At 44.6% G+C, this 15,177-nt stretch overlaps 1 protein-coding gene across 4 annotated transcripts in view; it reads right to left on the bottom strand.

Moving 5' to 3' along the window:
• ccny (cyclin Y) overlaps nucleotides 1–15,177 on the bottom strand; it is a 62,077-nt gene that overhangs the window by 13,602 nt on the left and 33,298 nt on the right. For 2 of the 4 annotated variants that reach the window (XM_064332338.1, XM_064332339.1), the window contains 7 exons: nucleotides 8,203–8,277; nucleotides 7,405–7,425; nucleotides 5,242–5,276; nucleotides 3,335–3,435; nucleotides 3,067–3,102; nucleotides 1,760–1,817; nucleotides 1,387–1,506 (listed from right to left, as the gene is read on the bottom strand). In XM_064332338.1, the coding sequence (XP_064188408.1) occupies nucleotides 1,387–1,506; nucleotides 1,760–1,817; nucleotides 3,067–3,102; nucleotides 3,335–3,435; nucleotides 5,242–5,276; nucleotides 7,405–7,425; nucleotides 8,203–8,277 (446 nt within the window). The remainder of the gene's footprint in view (nucleotides 1–1,386; nucleotides 1,507–1,759; nucleotides 1,818–3,066; nucleotides 3,103–3,334; nucleotides 3,436–5,241; nucleotides 5,277–7,404; nucleotides 7,426–8,202; nucleotides 8,278–15,177) is intronic. The other 2 variants (XM_064332340.1, XM_064332341.1) reach the window with 1 other exon arrangement.

Consider the following 15,177-nt stretch of genomic DNA (forward strand, 5'->3'; position numbering starts at 1 on the left):
GCAAGGTACTTAACCTGCATTGCTTCAGCATATATCCAGCTGTATAAATGGATACAATGTAAAAAATGCTTTGTAAAAGTTCTGTAAGTCGCTCTGGATAAGAGCGTCTGCTAAATGCCTGTAATGTAATGTAATGTAATGAATAAGCTCTCTTCTGTCAATGAGCTGTCGTGCCATCAAATGCCGTGCAAATGCAAAAGTTTGGAAGGAAGAGAGGGAGATTTCTGGCACGGCAGACACAGGGCCCTAATGAGAGAGGAGGGAGGACGAACAGGAAGCCCGAAACTCGTCACTATAATTAGCCTCGGGGCGCGCGCACGTCGCCAGCATTCCCCAGCTGTATTCAATTACAGACGGCATTTGGCCACCCGGGGAGTCCCCGGGGCGCTCGGACAATACGCCGGGCCAGATTACAGCCACTCAGACACACCTGTGCATCTGTCGGGGTCGTTCCGCGGCGGTGGCCGCAGATACGCAGCCGCCTCAGCCGGGGACATCCGAGCGCGGGGCCAGCTGGAGCGGCGGCGAGGCCAGGCTCCCTCCGGACCTGCAGCTAATCTGTGACTGCGGAGGCGCTGACGCCAGGGCCCTCCGCAACGACGAGGCGCACGACTCAACAGCAGTGCGTGCGCCGCTTCCCCCCGCAGCCCAAAACCCCGTCCTGGGTCCCCTGCTTCTCAGGAGACTGAGGAGGAGAGCGAACTGCACACGCTCACTGCTCAGTACAAGACCAAAACCGCCATTCAATATGAACCGGTGCGGAACAGAAGCCTTTAAATTCATAGTTTTTGGCTACCAAGCTTTTTCCTCATCTCTCATCCTTCTCACATCACCCGCTCTCACCCCAGCAGTTCCCTTCTTTCACTCATTACCGCTCTTCTCTGAAGACCAGGCCAGACTAACCAGACATCGCAGTGGCATAGTATGAATGAATAAATGAATGAATGAATCGTTGCATTTATATAGTGCTTTTCCGAACACTCAAAGTGCTTTACAGTGATGAGTGGGAACTCACCTCACCCACCATCAAGTAATCACCAGATCGTCACAGCTGTGGGACCAGAGACTCAAACTGCCCCTGCCTGGCCCGCACTGAGATCTTATGGAGGGCTTGCCATTTCCAAGCCACAGGAGAGACCTGAAGTGTGACAAATCTGACGGCTCCAGGGAACACTGAAGGGAAGGACCGCCGGCTGAGGAAGGCTATCGATTGATAATTACAAAACACTGACAAACTGCGCAAACAGCCGTTGGCAACTGAAGTGGCGGCTGCAGTGAGTCACTAAACACTCCTCAAGCACTCCGTATGAAAGAGGCAGACTGTTTGAGCCAGGTGCTGCAATGAGATGATAAATCTGTTCCCCCGACCCCCCCCCGCTCCCTCACCAGTGTTACGATGGCACATTCCGCAGTCAGCTGGGCCGCGCTGAAGAGGGTTCGAACGAAGCGGTAGATCTGCTTCTGCTCCGGGTCGTGCTTATCGTAGTCCGATGGAACTTCAGACTTCTGAGGAACGGAGGAGGGAGGTTCGAACAGGGTTCGCGTGTGTTATCACAGCATGCGCGCAACAACAACCGTCCTTTTATATGCCCCCATACAATCCAATGCACAATACACTGGTACATCCAGATGAGCTCATAACACTGAAAGATTGAGGGAATTACACTAATGACTCAAATATTAGTTTATTAACTAATAAAGACATCCACCAGTATTAAGTCATCATAAACTGCAAACAGACAATGTAAAAAATATTTACCGAAAGTGGATGAAGTTTCTCATCGAAAATATCTAACAACATTCTTCCTTCTGTATCTCTGAAAAGGAAATACACAGAAAGATCAGAAAGATATTGCTGTTGAGGCACTGCAAGCATTTACTAAGCATTTATACTGATGCAATTACAGCACTACTGCAGTAACTCTGAGCAGACCCAGTTTTAATTAATTACACTCATTGTTGATTGAGTTGGAGGTAACAAGTCACACTGTGCAGGAAACACTGCCAAGAGTACACCCTGAGCTCTTGGGGAATGAGGCCAAACCTTGTAGAATAGAGGAGAGGGGTGCCTATCACCCAAATGGCCAAAAGCCAAGTGCTAGCTGGCACTTTTTGCTATGCTATCAGCGCCTTAAATCATCTCACCACTGGTATTGAATGGCGGACTATCGATTGTCCAGGGTTTGGTTAACCTCCATGTCAGGGTTCAAAGGAGCATGACATTTTGAACTTGGTCTGTGTGTACGTGTGTGTGTGTGTGTGTGTCTGTGTCTCAGTGTGGGGGAGAGGGGTTGCTATGGACGCCTTTGATGTCCCCCAGCACTGCTGCCTTTTCTCCAAACTCCATGAGGCAGTGAAAACCACAGCCAGCCTTTTTCATGAGTTTAACACATGGAGGAAAATTCTACAGATGTTTCAAGAGAACACAGAATGTTCAACTGAAAATTCACAGCAACCCAAAAATAATTCAGCAAGTTTCATTTACAAATTTTACAAAAAATGCAGTCCATTTACCATTACCATTTACAAATCGAATTGATCTTCTTACAATTAGCATACATTTCAGTCCACACACACACACACACACACATACTGTTCTAATTATATTTTGGGGATACATGACTGGCCACTAAGGCTGTCAAAAGTGTCATGAAATTAAGTTTGAATATTAGCTTTTGTAATTAGTTAGAACTTAGTAAAACCAGACGAATTAGTAAAACCAGACGACCCACTTGCCCTGGGTCCAGGGCAGAACATTTTTTGTTGACAGAGGAAGTAACGTTAGCACAGGAAATGAACTTTGCATGCATGAACATGATTCGCCGCATGAAATTAAAGCCTGCATGTTAATTACAATACACGGGATCCAAAACTAATATTCGAGTGCTCAAATTTAACTTCGAACTTTAAAACAAGAAAGATTTTCGAATAGTTTTCGAACTTCAAATATTTTTTGACAGCCCTACCGGCCACCCACACACACGCACACACGCGCACACATGGACACGCACAGACACACAGACGGCTGTCCTAACCAGTCAAGGGTTAACACAGAATATCACTTACCTCTTCTTTATGTGGTAATATATTGCAAGTGATACACTGTAAAGAGAAAAGGTTGTTAGTGACTGATTGCCGACCTCTGTATTAGTGTGCTCAACTTTGTTATGCTTCAAATTGATTCAAAAATAAAGAAAAATTATTATTATTCAATAATTATTAAAGGCAATCATTTTAAGTACAATTAAGTGAAAAGACCAACTCTCCTGAAGACACACTAAATGTAATTTTTATTTTTTTCTGGTGGCCCAAGTGTTATAGATGCAGCACTCACCACTTAATGGTGTACTTAAGGTTGGGCTGGCTGACTGTGCTGTCATCTAAGAATATGGTTGAGCAGGAGCTGTACTTCCGTCTTGTTTGCCCAGGCGGATGCTGAAACACAGGAACATTAGACACCATTACACTCGCTCCATCTCACATTAAGGCTGAGAAGAAGACACTGAAAACTGGGCTACAGTGCCGTGAAAAAGTAACTGCCCCCTTCCTGTTTTCCTTGGGGATCTTACAGGTGCATTTTTGAAAATGTGAGACAGCCATTGATGTTTCTCTTGGTTAGTAGAGGTTTCTGTCTTGCTACAATCTCGCGAATCCCATTTTTGCCAAATATCTTTCATGAACACTGAGCTCAGCTGAGTCTAGAGTTGCCAGCAGTTCTTTGGATGTTCTTCTAGGATCTTTTTTGACTACCTGGATGAGTTGTCGAGGCAGCCTTGGAGGAACTTTGGCAGGCAAGCCACTCCTGAGAATATTCACCACTGTTTCAAGTGTTCTCCATTTGGAGATAATGGCTCTCACTGTGGTTCAGTGGAGTCCCGGAGCCTTAGAAATGGCTTTGTTAGTAAATAAATGAAATAATTTTTAAAACATGCTTTGTGTTTCCCTTTGTTTAATATTCCACGTGGCTAAAGATCTGAAACCATTTTGTGTGATAAATATGCAATAATGGAGGAAATCAGAAAGAGGGCAAATACTTTTTCATGACACTGTGCCTTCCACAGCTACAAGTTATTTATTGCTCTTTTAGACCTCACCTACTCCAGATGGCTTTCCAAAATTAAGTACCATCAGCAGAAATGCTCTTCCAAATGTTTTTGTTCTATAATACCTTACTATTCTGCACTTTTTATGTGGCTATTTCGACTCCCAACAGCAAATCACCTGCCACAATTTATGCCCAATAATAATCTCCCTCAGCAAGGAAGTGGCAAAGCCAAGCCTGGGAGCTCTGGTAAGGTGAGGGACTTCTCACCTCTCTCCCCAGCTGGGTGATGTATAACCAGCTATGTTAGATCATTAAAGCTGAACCCCCTGGACACGGGACACCTGGTGAATCGTGGCAGCAAATTGTGATGTGCTCAGGTGGGCAGTGGCCTTCCCTTTCCACAGCCCTAATTTGTCCTGACAGTGCTGAGAGGGAGGGAGGGGCCGGGGCGAGAGTGAGAGCAAGACAAGGAGAGCGCGAGAGAGAGGGAGGGAGAGAGGGAGAGACAGGGAGGGAGAGGGAAAGGGATGGAGGGAGGGGAGAGAGAGAGAGAGAGAGAGAGAGAGAGAGAGGGAGGATATCCCAGAAGGCAGCTACTTTCTCTATTACTCATCATTAGCTTGTCTTGGCTAAAATAAGGTTGGAAGGGGAGTGTCAGAGTGAGAGAGATTCACTCTGACAGCTCACAGTTCTCTGCTGCTCCACCACACAGCCATGATTTATTTAGGCCTGCTCTGGGAATGGAATTCCTGGCTCAGAGCTGATTTCTCAGTTCACAATGTGCTCAGGGCAGGCGTCGAATTGACAAAAGCTAGAGAACTGGATTATAATGAGCACCTGCATCCTAACCATTGCATGAACTTGCAAAAATGATATAAGGGCATACAAATGTTAATCTTTTTTTCCTAACGCACTTAAAATACTGATCATTTCAGATGGTACTGATGTTTTGTATTTCTTTATCCTTTATTTACCCAGGAAAACTCCATTGAGATTTGCACCTCATTTTCAAGGGGGACCTGACATATACACACAATTAATGAATATATTTTTTGCACAGCCATATAAAAAATAAAATGAAAATCATGACGCTATTCACAAACACGTATTTAATTAAATTCAGAAATTCAGAACTGTCAAAAAAGGATAATGGTTCATGCAATTCACACATATTAAAGTAAATACCTTGGACTTACATGGTTAATGTAGAGGCTCTTGCGTTTTTCTCTCACTGTAAAGACAGACCTGGTGTCAGTGTAACAAAATAACATGAAAAACTGAGGAAAACTGCTTTCATGCAAAACAAGAGTAGAACACAGAAACAGCAGACACAAGCGGGGGGGGGGCATGCCTGCCCTCTCCACAAATCAGAGAAAAGAGAGGGACTGGCTTCTCCAGAATGGTAGGTGTAAGTCAAGCCAGCAGCATGGACACAATCACAAAGACAAACCCTGATGATGACTCCATCTCGGCAAGGTGCAGACTCGTGCTCTTCAAGACCATGGGCAAATATCAGTGGACTATCAGCTACCCATTTCAAGGTAAAGCTTTTCTACCTCTGTTCACCCCACGAGGCTATTTCCGGACTATTGCCGATTTTCACCAGATTTAACATCCTTAACAGGAAAAATGACACACAAGCCATCTGCTCTTTCTCACCAAAGAGCTGGCCCCAGTCATATACACACCAGTCAAAATCACTCAACTACATCAATCAGCTATGACTGAATGATTAATCAAACCAATGGTACATTTTATTTTATTTTATTAATCAATACATAAAAATGTATGCTTAATTCTTCTCAAACAATGCAATAGAGGTGTATGGGTCTTATTACAACCAATGTGTACAACAGAAAATGTATAAAATGGTGTAACATTAAAAAAATTTCAGAAAAAATCTGACATTGGGCAACAACCATAGCACTGCTCTATACTAATACAAATACAATCTGGGTGCACATAATTCATTCTAAATGAATTCATTTGAGTGTTATTGTGCCAAAACACAAATGTATGGTTAATGAAATCGGTGTTACCCCATAAAACTTTTGCATTAATGGATTAAAAGGGGTTTTTTCATGTCAAAACAGACAGTATGTTTCATTCACCAGTGCACATTCACTACCTCCCAGAATCATGCTGTTACAGAATGTCAATAATTTTCCCTGGAAGTTACAGCAACACTTTTGTATTATTCATACACACAATGGCTCTGAAATAGATCTCAGAAGACAGCTGCAAATACTGCATAAAGGTGATGTCATCCGAGACATAAAATCTTACAAAACAAGTAACAGCTTGCAGGATCATTATTTACACACCCTACTGGCACCATTACGGTGGCTTTCACTGTGACCAATGCCAAGTGGTCTTAGAAAAGGCACGGACTCAGCCAATAGGCTAAGGGACAGAATAAGAGCCTGACTCCGCCCAAGGAAACGGTGTTACCTTCATTTTACCACTAGATGGCAAACAAGACACTAATGAAGCATGGGCAGTCTGAACAGGGCCTGTTCCTGTTCTACAGGACAGCGGCAGTGGAAGCCGGAGGACGCTTACGTAGCCAGCGCTAACGTTACAGGATAATTACTCCCATTGATTGCTGAAGTCCGGGGCCACGGGCGGGCACAAATGGCAGGACTCCCTGGCACTGTGCCAGTGACGCGGCGGCGTGTAGGCATGGCAACCGGTGAGCCAACACGAGCTCAGGCACACTACCCTGACAGTCCCGCCCCTCCCCCCACCCCGTCTGACACCTTTCTGCCTCGCTCCGAAAGCGATGCGTCCGCTCGAGCATTAACAAGATTCGTGGGAACCGCGATTCCACCTACCACTAGCCGGTTAGCGCACAGTTCAGCGCAGTCGTCGGCAAATGAACTCCGACGCTACTCACGTCCACCTGTTTCTGCAGCCTAGCGAGGAAGACGAGCCACGTATCTGCTTGTCAGCGCATAATCTCCCTCATTAATAACACAGAAAATGCAGCTGAGGGCCTGGTCGCAGACACCTACACACCTGTTAATATGCACGCCGGAAACGGCTCACGTTTAAATTCAGATCGATTGCCACACCTTCGAAAGCACGTAAAAGTTGAAAGGCCCTTCACGGAAGAACATGGCGAACTGCTAAAGCTGTGCACAAATAACATGTAAAGCGCAAACATGTACTCCAGAGCTGAGGTTCAGCCCCCTGACACGGACGCGTGACACTGGAAACACTGGACTCTGAGAAGCGGGCTGTGGGAAACAAACGGCGGCCAGCGCTCACAGGAGACCGTCCACAGCTGCGGAAGCAGAGCTACCGTACGATGGGGGACCCACTCACACGGCTGCACCCACTGAAACAAAGACTCTTACCTTTCTTCTTGGGAACGGCAACTGGAAAAAGAGTTACATCTGTTTTTGCCCAGTACTTGAAATCGACACCAAAAAAAAATTAATCTCAGCAGGTACTGAACATCACAGTCGTTAAAGGCCTTGCACAGGTGCTCGTGTTGAAATATTAGGCAGCAAAGTCCGTGATTTAAATTATTTTTAATTAAATGAAAAGATCTCTTGCAACCGAAGTAAAACCACAAATAGGAAGAGGAAGTAGGAGAGCTTAGTGAGTTTCCTGCCGCAAAACAATTCAGGGCTGGCCGAACCAGGCCCGTGCGTTTTCCTGCCAAGCTGGTTCTGAGATTGTTTGCAAACTATAAATACAGCATATGTGCTAAATTGTGAAAAGTTATCAAATGCCTTGACACAGGAAATGGAGACTCAATTCTGCTTGTGATATAACAGCCAATCAGAAAGGACTGTGTTTACATCTGAACCACCTGTTTTCAATGAGGAGAAGGACAGTCATTTTTCAGTTAAGAGTTCATTGAAAATAAGTAATATTTACAAAATTTAATAAATAAGTAATAGGACATTTAAAATAAATAAACAAGCCCAGTTCTTGGGCGTGACATTAAATACTATACAAGACAACATTTCACAAAAACTGTAGCAATATACTTTAAGGCAGGACTTGATGCAAAAAAATAAAAATACTTCTCTCCTGAAAATATCCGAGGTCTTATTCTCCCTTACATTTCAGACGTGATGCAGCTGGAAGCGAACGTGAGAAGCATGATTCAACACCGTTGCCACGTAAACTCAGGAAAAACTCACCATCGGTCTGAGACTTGCTGAGGAATATTGTGCTGGCTCGCGGGTGGTCCGAGGGGTTGTATTCCATATTCAGATCTGCGAACAAAAGCAAAATAAAATCAGGTTCACACAGGAACGCTACAGTAAGTATGGCAGCGCCGTGAGGGAATCGGACCTCTCAATCCGATTGGGCAGAAAAACACGAGTCACGCATACACCAATAGGATTTTTCACATAAAAACCTCAGAAACTGGTGGACCTTCACCCTGACCCTTCCGTTGGAATGGTGGACATGACACGTGTCTTTCCTATAGTTCTCTCTGAGGAAAATAACAGATCACACTCACAGTTTATCTGCGCTGTTACCACGGTAATGCACTCACGCGGTCAGAGCGCACCATATAGGCCTAATGCACCTGTGAAGGAGGCTGTACCCCTAATGCACCTGTGAAGGAGGCTGTACCCCACTATACAAAATGTCATGACTGACATATAAACTTAGTACACACTCATACTGTCCATTGAAGATGACTTAATCCATGCTAATCCATTCTGACAAATATTATAATACATTTTCCCTGGGAGACGGCATAGTTTAAGGGAAAAACTGTAGCTTGCCTGTTTCCCAAAGCAGTGGCTTGCACCAAAAGCCAAAGCTTCTTTGCTGCGAGTGACAATTACAGGTCAATACACAGTAAATATGTGGAACAACAGTGTTAAAATGTGAATTATGGATCTGCTTTTTCACAGTACACAGTATTGAACCACAGCAGGCCAAGCACGCATGCTGGCACAACTGTATGGCACTGCTGATGATTCCAACCAGCAGGAAGATAGAACATGTTTTCAACCAGGTGCAGTTGCGCTTTTCCAACACCAGGTGGAACATGCTCTGCTCTCTGGCTTCTGCACTGTTACAGCAAAGGTGATGGAAATATGTACTAACACAAATCTAAAGCTTATATTAAAAGACAGCCAATTAAATGTCCACTCTAGTTCCGGAGCAGTGTTGACAGGTGGTATGGGTGTAGTTTGGAAAGACGGACCCCTGAAGTTAACAAGAATAGACTGTGGCGACTTCATTCTTGCTTTAATTTGTACTGGACACACAGGATTTATGTTAAAGCATTGCACTGATATTACTTCTAAAGCACTGCAGAAGAGCTGAATTAATAAAATGCACAGTAACTGTTATAATTCTAATTATTACAACTATTAAATAAGTATTATATAGCTATTACATCAGCCAAGAACAGAATGATTAACTGAAATGTGGAACATGGTCTTGCTTTCATTTATTTAAAGGGATACAATGTGTAGAAACACATTTTACTTCCCCACCACTCTTTTTCACACATGAGGGTATTTACTGTCCTAATGCCTGCAGCCTGACTATTTTAATAGCACTAGGCCTATATGCACGGTGCTGTATGGGCCAGGGTGCACAGCCAGATTGCTGCAGAACCTTTGAACCTGCTTCATCCCTCGTGCCCCCAAAAAAACCTTCGGTGTGCATTAACGTGCTGTAATGAGCACTATAAATGTCACAATAGCTTATATAACTGCATAATAGGGTGTTGCTCACAACTCAGGAACAATACGCATCGCCAGCGAGTGACAATACATCCACATTTTAAAACCTGTCCGTACAGGTCTCCTGACCACACGCACGTGTAACTGCAAACTGATTCCCGTGCGTACGTGCGTGTGTGTGTGTGTGTGTGTGTGTGTGTGTCTGCACATGCGCAGATTCTCCCGTGTGCTTGTGTGCGTGCACGTGCGTACGACTGTGTGTACGCACGTCATATCTTAATCTCGGAGGACGGCGGCACCCCTTCCACGGGGCGGGAGGCGGTGGATAAACAATCGAGTTTACCCTCGGCGTAAGAGAGAGCTCCAGACACGCCGATTAAGAATCGGAGGAAGCCGCTGGGTCCCTGAGACAATCCCTCCCTCTGACGGGCCCTAACCTGCCCTCCCGCCATCCTGATTTACGACACTTTCCTCTGGAACGGCCCGCTTCCTCCGGCTCCTTCGCCCTGCTCCGGCACCGGCTCCCAGGGAGGGGGGAGAGCCAGAGGGGCTTGGCTTCCTCCCAATCAGGAAACTCAGCAGGAAGAGCCAGGCACCATTACGTCAGCGTCCCCACGAAAGGCGGGCAGAGTCTCCATTGTTTCTCCACGCCAACGAGAGCCGGCCCTTTTCCTCCCGGTTCAAAGTGTTCGGCTTTGGCTGCTAATCTGGAGCCATCAGACACCACTTCACAGCCAGCAGAGCAGCCACCCACCCACCGAATAGCCACTACCCCTATCACTACTGGGGATTTATGAGGCTTAGCTAACCCATCGCTAATCATACACTAATCTAACTCCCATACCTGTCTGTTTGCTGCTGTCATTCATAGTTCATTTTTCTTTTCAGCCACTGGAAGGAACTCAAAGTCTTTGGTATTAATAATAATAATAATAATAATAATAATAATAATAATGCTGTCTTTTCGCTGTGACTGTGACTAAGTGAGGCCCATGTGAAGGTGCCTCCTCTCTTCACGTTGGTCTGCCATGTAGTACTGCTGCACTGGCAGCACTGCTCTGTCCTCCGTCCTCATATCACTTCATCAGCGCAGGGGCTGGCACCAGAGAGCGGCGCTGTCTGCCCGACGGCCTGGCGCTCCGCCACGGCAGCCCCGCCGCGGCCAGGGCCCATTCATCAGCGCCGCGGCCAGAGCCGCCGTCCAGGAACTCGCCGTGGGGCTTGTAAAGAGATCTGCATGCGGGGAGGGAGACACCTCGCTCAGCGCATCACACCCAAAAACTGATGGGCTCAAATGGCATTAGGAGTGTTCATGATGTGCATACGCATTCTCTCTCCTTTTCTTTCTCTCCCTTACTTCCTTCCAATCCATCTCTCTATCCAGGGATTACATGAAATGAAGACATACATTAAAAACGATATTCACCACTGAACGGTATTCACCATGAGGAACAACAGAGGATTATGGGGGAAACTGTCTTTAATGTTACCCCTCTCACCGTAACACCAATTTCACCTCCACTCCATCTCATATAATGAATCCCTGAGCTACAGTAACTTTTATAGTAAAGCTTTTGAACTTAAATGCTTTTTTAAAAGTACCATTCAATCAGAATTGCCAGGTTCTGTATGGTTGGAAATCACAAACAGTTCTGTGTCATTGACATCTCAGTTTCAGCTACAATAAATTTGCTGTAAAAGGACATTTTTAGCAACCAAGACTTAAAGACGAAGATCTGGTTTTATCCAGGGAGCTCACTGCTCATTTGCATGAGTGCTATTTGTAATAGCTTCTCAGAGCTGAGAAGCAATAACACGGTTGCCTACAGCCACAGTTTCACCTCCAGTTTTCTGACACCTCTTAAAAATAAAACGATTAATGCTCACCTTCTCAAATGCCTAAATGGGAAAAAATGAGGAATGAGGGGGCATGTTCCATCTCTAATGAATATTCACAAGTTTGCTCTTGACAGACAGCCCACTAAATGGATTCACACTAGCAGTTTGTTAGCCAGCTAGGTGAACATGGAAAACTATATGGAAAACACCAAAACCAACCATATAAGCGGTATAGCTAATCGAAGCAAGTCAGCCAAAAGTGCATGAGCCAATAGGAGTCAACCTCAGTGATGGGAACATTGCCACTACTGAAGCTCTGAGGCTGTCGGTCTGGTAAATCAAAATGGTAACTAACCTCCATTAGCCTAACCTCCACTGTTTGTGCAGCCAGCTATCAAGCTTAGCAAGCTACCAACAGCTGGCAAATAAGTTTGCCATCAAGTCTTCCAGCAAATTTTCAGTCGAAAGACTGAGATGCTAGATAGCTCATTAAATGTCTAGTATCTGTTAACATAAAACCTTATCATCTGTTTCGATCTCTTTTTGAAGGTAATTTCACTGCTCAGACTTAGCTAGTTACTCAACTTGACCAACAATCATTCCTCTCTGCACGGCTGCTATACAACAAGTCATGATGCCCATACAGTCCCTATGGTGCAGTCAGTACTGGCAAAGGGACAAGCAGGCACACCAACACATTCCTATAATGAGCCGGTTTTCTGTCACTGCTCCCTGGTGAAACATTTTATGCAAATTTACTTGACATTTACTTTATTTAAACAAGGCCATATACTAACAAATACTCCAGCAGTGGGCAGTGTAACAACATTTCTACTAGGCTATTTCCAGGATAAAAAATCTAAATCCAAAAAGAACATCCACCCATCCATCCAACATCTATACACGCTCATTTAGTTCAGAGTGCTACAGCCTATCCCAGCATGCATTGGGCAAGAGGCAGGAATACATCCTGGACAGGTCGCCAATCTATTACAAGGCACACACACCATTCCCTCACCATTCACTCACACATCCAAACAGAATAACAACAGCATAATATCATAGTATTTATTTTATTTGTTCTTTTTTATTTTATAGCCATTTAAAATGTATTTTGATTGCAGCACTATGGTAGAAGGACTGCATTTCTCCCTTCATCTGCCCACATGAGAAGCAAGAGATTTACACATTTCCATCCAGTAAGACCCCATATTAGGTTCCTTCAATTACGTTTGATTGAGACAGATGAGGGTTTGATAAGATCATGTCATTTCCAAAGAGACAAGTGCTGAATCAATCCCGCGGTCACGTATCTCTGGTTTATTCCACGAAAAAATAAATGACTAACAATTTCCTTTTTCCATGACTTCAGCAAAAGACGCCTCGGTAAGTGATAAATTCATCGCTGTATGCTTTTCACTGTGGTACGAGTCCGGAGTCAAACGGTCTCGATTGAAGCCCTGTTCATAGCAAGATTAAACACACCGTTGTTCACTTCGCAATGAAGGTTTGTGTTATTGATTCGGAGAAAGTCTTACAAATAGCTGTAGCTGTCTGCGACACGAGGGTGTGAGCGATGTTTCATTTTCCCAGCGCAACTGCAGTCCGCGTGGGAACCTTTCAATGGGCAAACTGAGAGATCCAACGAATGCTGCAGCAGTGTACTGGTTTGACAGCTCGCCATGTAAAAGAAGGGGGTCAGATTTGAATGTTCCCGTCAGAGAGGAATCACTTGAGTGATTGGCCAGCCGTTATGCTCGATACGCAAGCACCACAGCACCTTTTAGACAAATAAATAATGTGACACAGCTTCATTCAGGTATCAAACCAGCACACGAGATGATCTTAATACAAAGACGGCCATTCTGATTAACAGAAGCAACCTACAATGAACACAAACCACAGCCAAACTGAAATGCAATATGAAGTACCAAGTTTGTACACCCAATCAGAATATCACTGCAATGTTTTCATAGCATGCTGTTTTCCTTGTAACACTGGATATTTGATTGAATCCACAAAGTCAGCAGTATGGTGGAAATAAAAGCGAAACACGTGGACTATACAGTTTGGAATTGCAGTCTAGTGTGAGATAACAAACAGAGCTCAAAGAAAAAGAGGCGTTTTTGTCAAGATTGTGGACTAGGACTGACAAGATGGTCCCTGCCCAGAACTGCCGGGTCACTCATTTGGTTAAGGCCTCACGCTGTGCATAACTGCTTCTGCTAAGTAAACAGATTTTTTAAATAGGAAAATAGCAATGGTTTATTTATTTGTGATGAATTATTCTGGCTGAGTCGTTACAATTTTAGATGTGAAGTAGGCTGCTCCAGGCCAGCAGGAAAGAGCACGACATGGTAGTGACGTTCAAAGCGTTGCTGCAAGAACGCAAGTGGATCTTGCAGCTGACGCATCAACTGGAGATGTGTGAAATTGTGTTGGGAATTTATGTGTTGTGTGTGCCCTGCCTTGTGAAGAATTGCACATGTCGGGGAAGGTTGCTGTTCACTAATTTGGGAAACGAAGGCAAGCAATTATGTGTTTGTTTTACCGTTGCTTTTCTTGTGTAGTTCGAGTTGTATTTTTAAATCCATTAGGACTGTTTAAAAGGGGCAAAGTCTATTTTTAAAATTTCCATACATCTTTGCTAATCACATGCTAAAAACAGTCAGGGCTTATACAAAACCTAAAAAATTTTCAACAATCTGCCACAATTTCATGAAAAGGTTTGCAATGCTTTTCTTCGAACAGAATGAAATACTATTGCGTACAAACTGCCAAATTTGTGATCACTCCACAAAATGTGGCAGTTATGCAGCACAAATGCTAAGGATCTCACAAGGGAGAAACTTCAACACATTTACAACTCAAGCCCAATACGTATGCAAGCTCTCAGGCGGAAGGGCCCGATTCTGCTTTCGTGAGCCTTTTCATTTTAAGAGCACAGTTCAGAACAGTGAGAAATAAAGTGTGGCTTGCGACAGACGGGGCTGCTTAGTTTCGGCTGAGGGGCCGTGCGCATTCTCTCCATGCAGTGAGGCAGGGAGTCACGGGTCTGTCAGGAAGCAGCCTGAAGCTGGAGGCTAATCCTGGTCGACATCACCTCCGCTGCCCCTGATGGGCCACGCCCAAGAGAAGGTCAGCGCCCAGCTCCCTAAGAACAATGGGCACCCAGCACAGCCAACCGCAGGAAAAACACTTCAGCGGCGGGCGTGGTTTCTACTTCCCCAGGCCAGTATGGCTGGCCCATCTGCTGTTCAGTGTGCCACAGCTAGACCAAAATTATCAGCAGGTCATTAGCCCCACAGGTCACATGATGAACACGGTTACCATGAAAACCATGGCACTACTATCAAAAATTACAAGTTGAGTATACTCAAGATTTCTCTGAATGCATCCGGGAGTTACTGTATATTTTATCTTCAAAATGTCTGTTTTGACACGTTTTCACAAAATGCATCTTGGATGTCAGTGTACAACTAGCAGAGAAACAGATCCTTAGCTTTCATTAAATTATCCAAAATACAAAAAGCACACAAAAGAGACTATAGAATCTCTAACCATCCACTACAACAACTATGAAAATGACTGGCAGTGACAAGCTGAAATCAATTAGCACACTTT

Source organism: Anguilla rostrata, chromosome 4, assembly GCF_018555375.3.
Source record: "Anguilla rostrata isolate EN2019 chromosome 4, ASM1855537v3, whole genome shotgun sequence".
NCBI classification, from domain to species: Eukaryota; Metazoa; Chordata; class Actinopteri; order Anguilliformes; family Anguillidae; genus Anguilla; species Anguilla rostrata.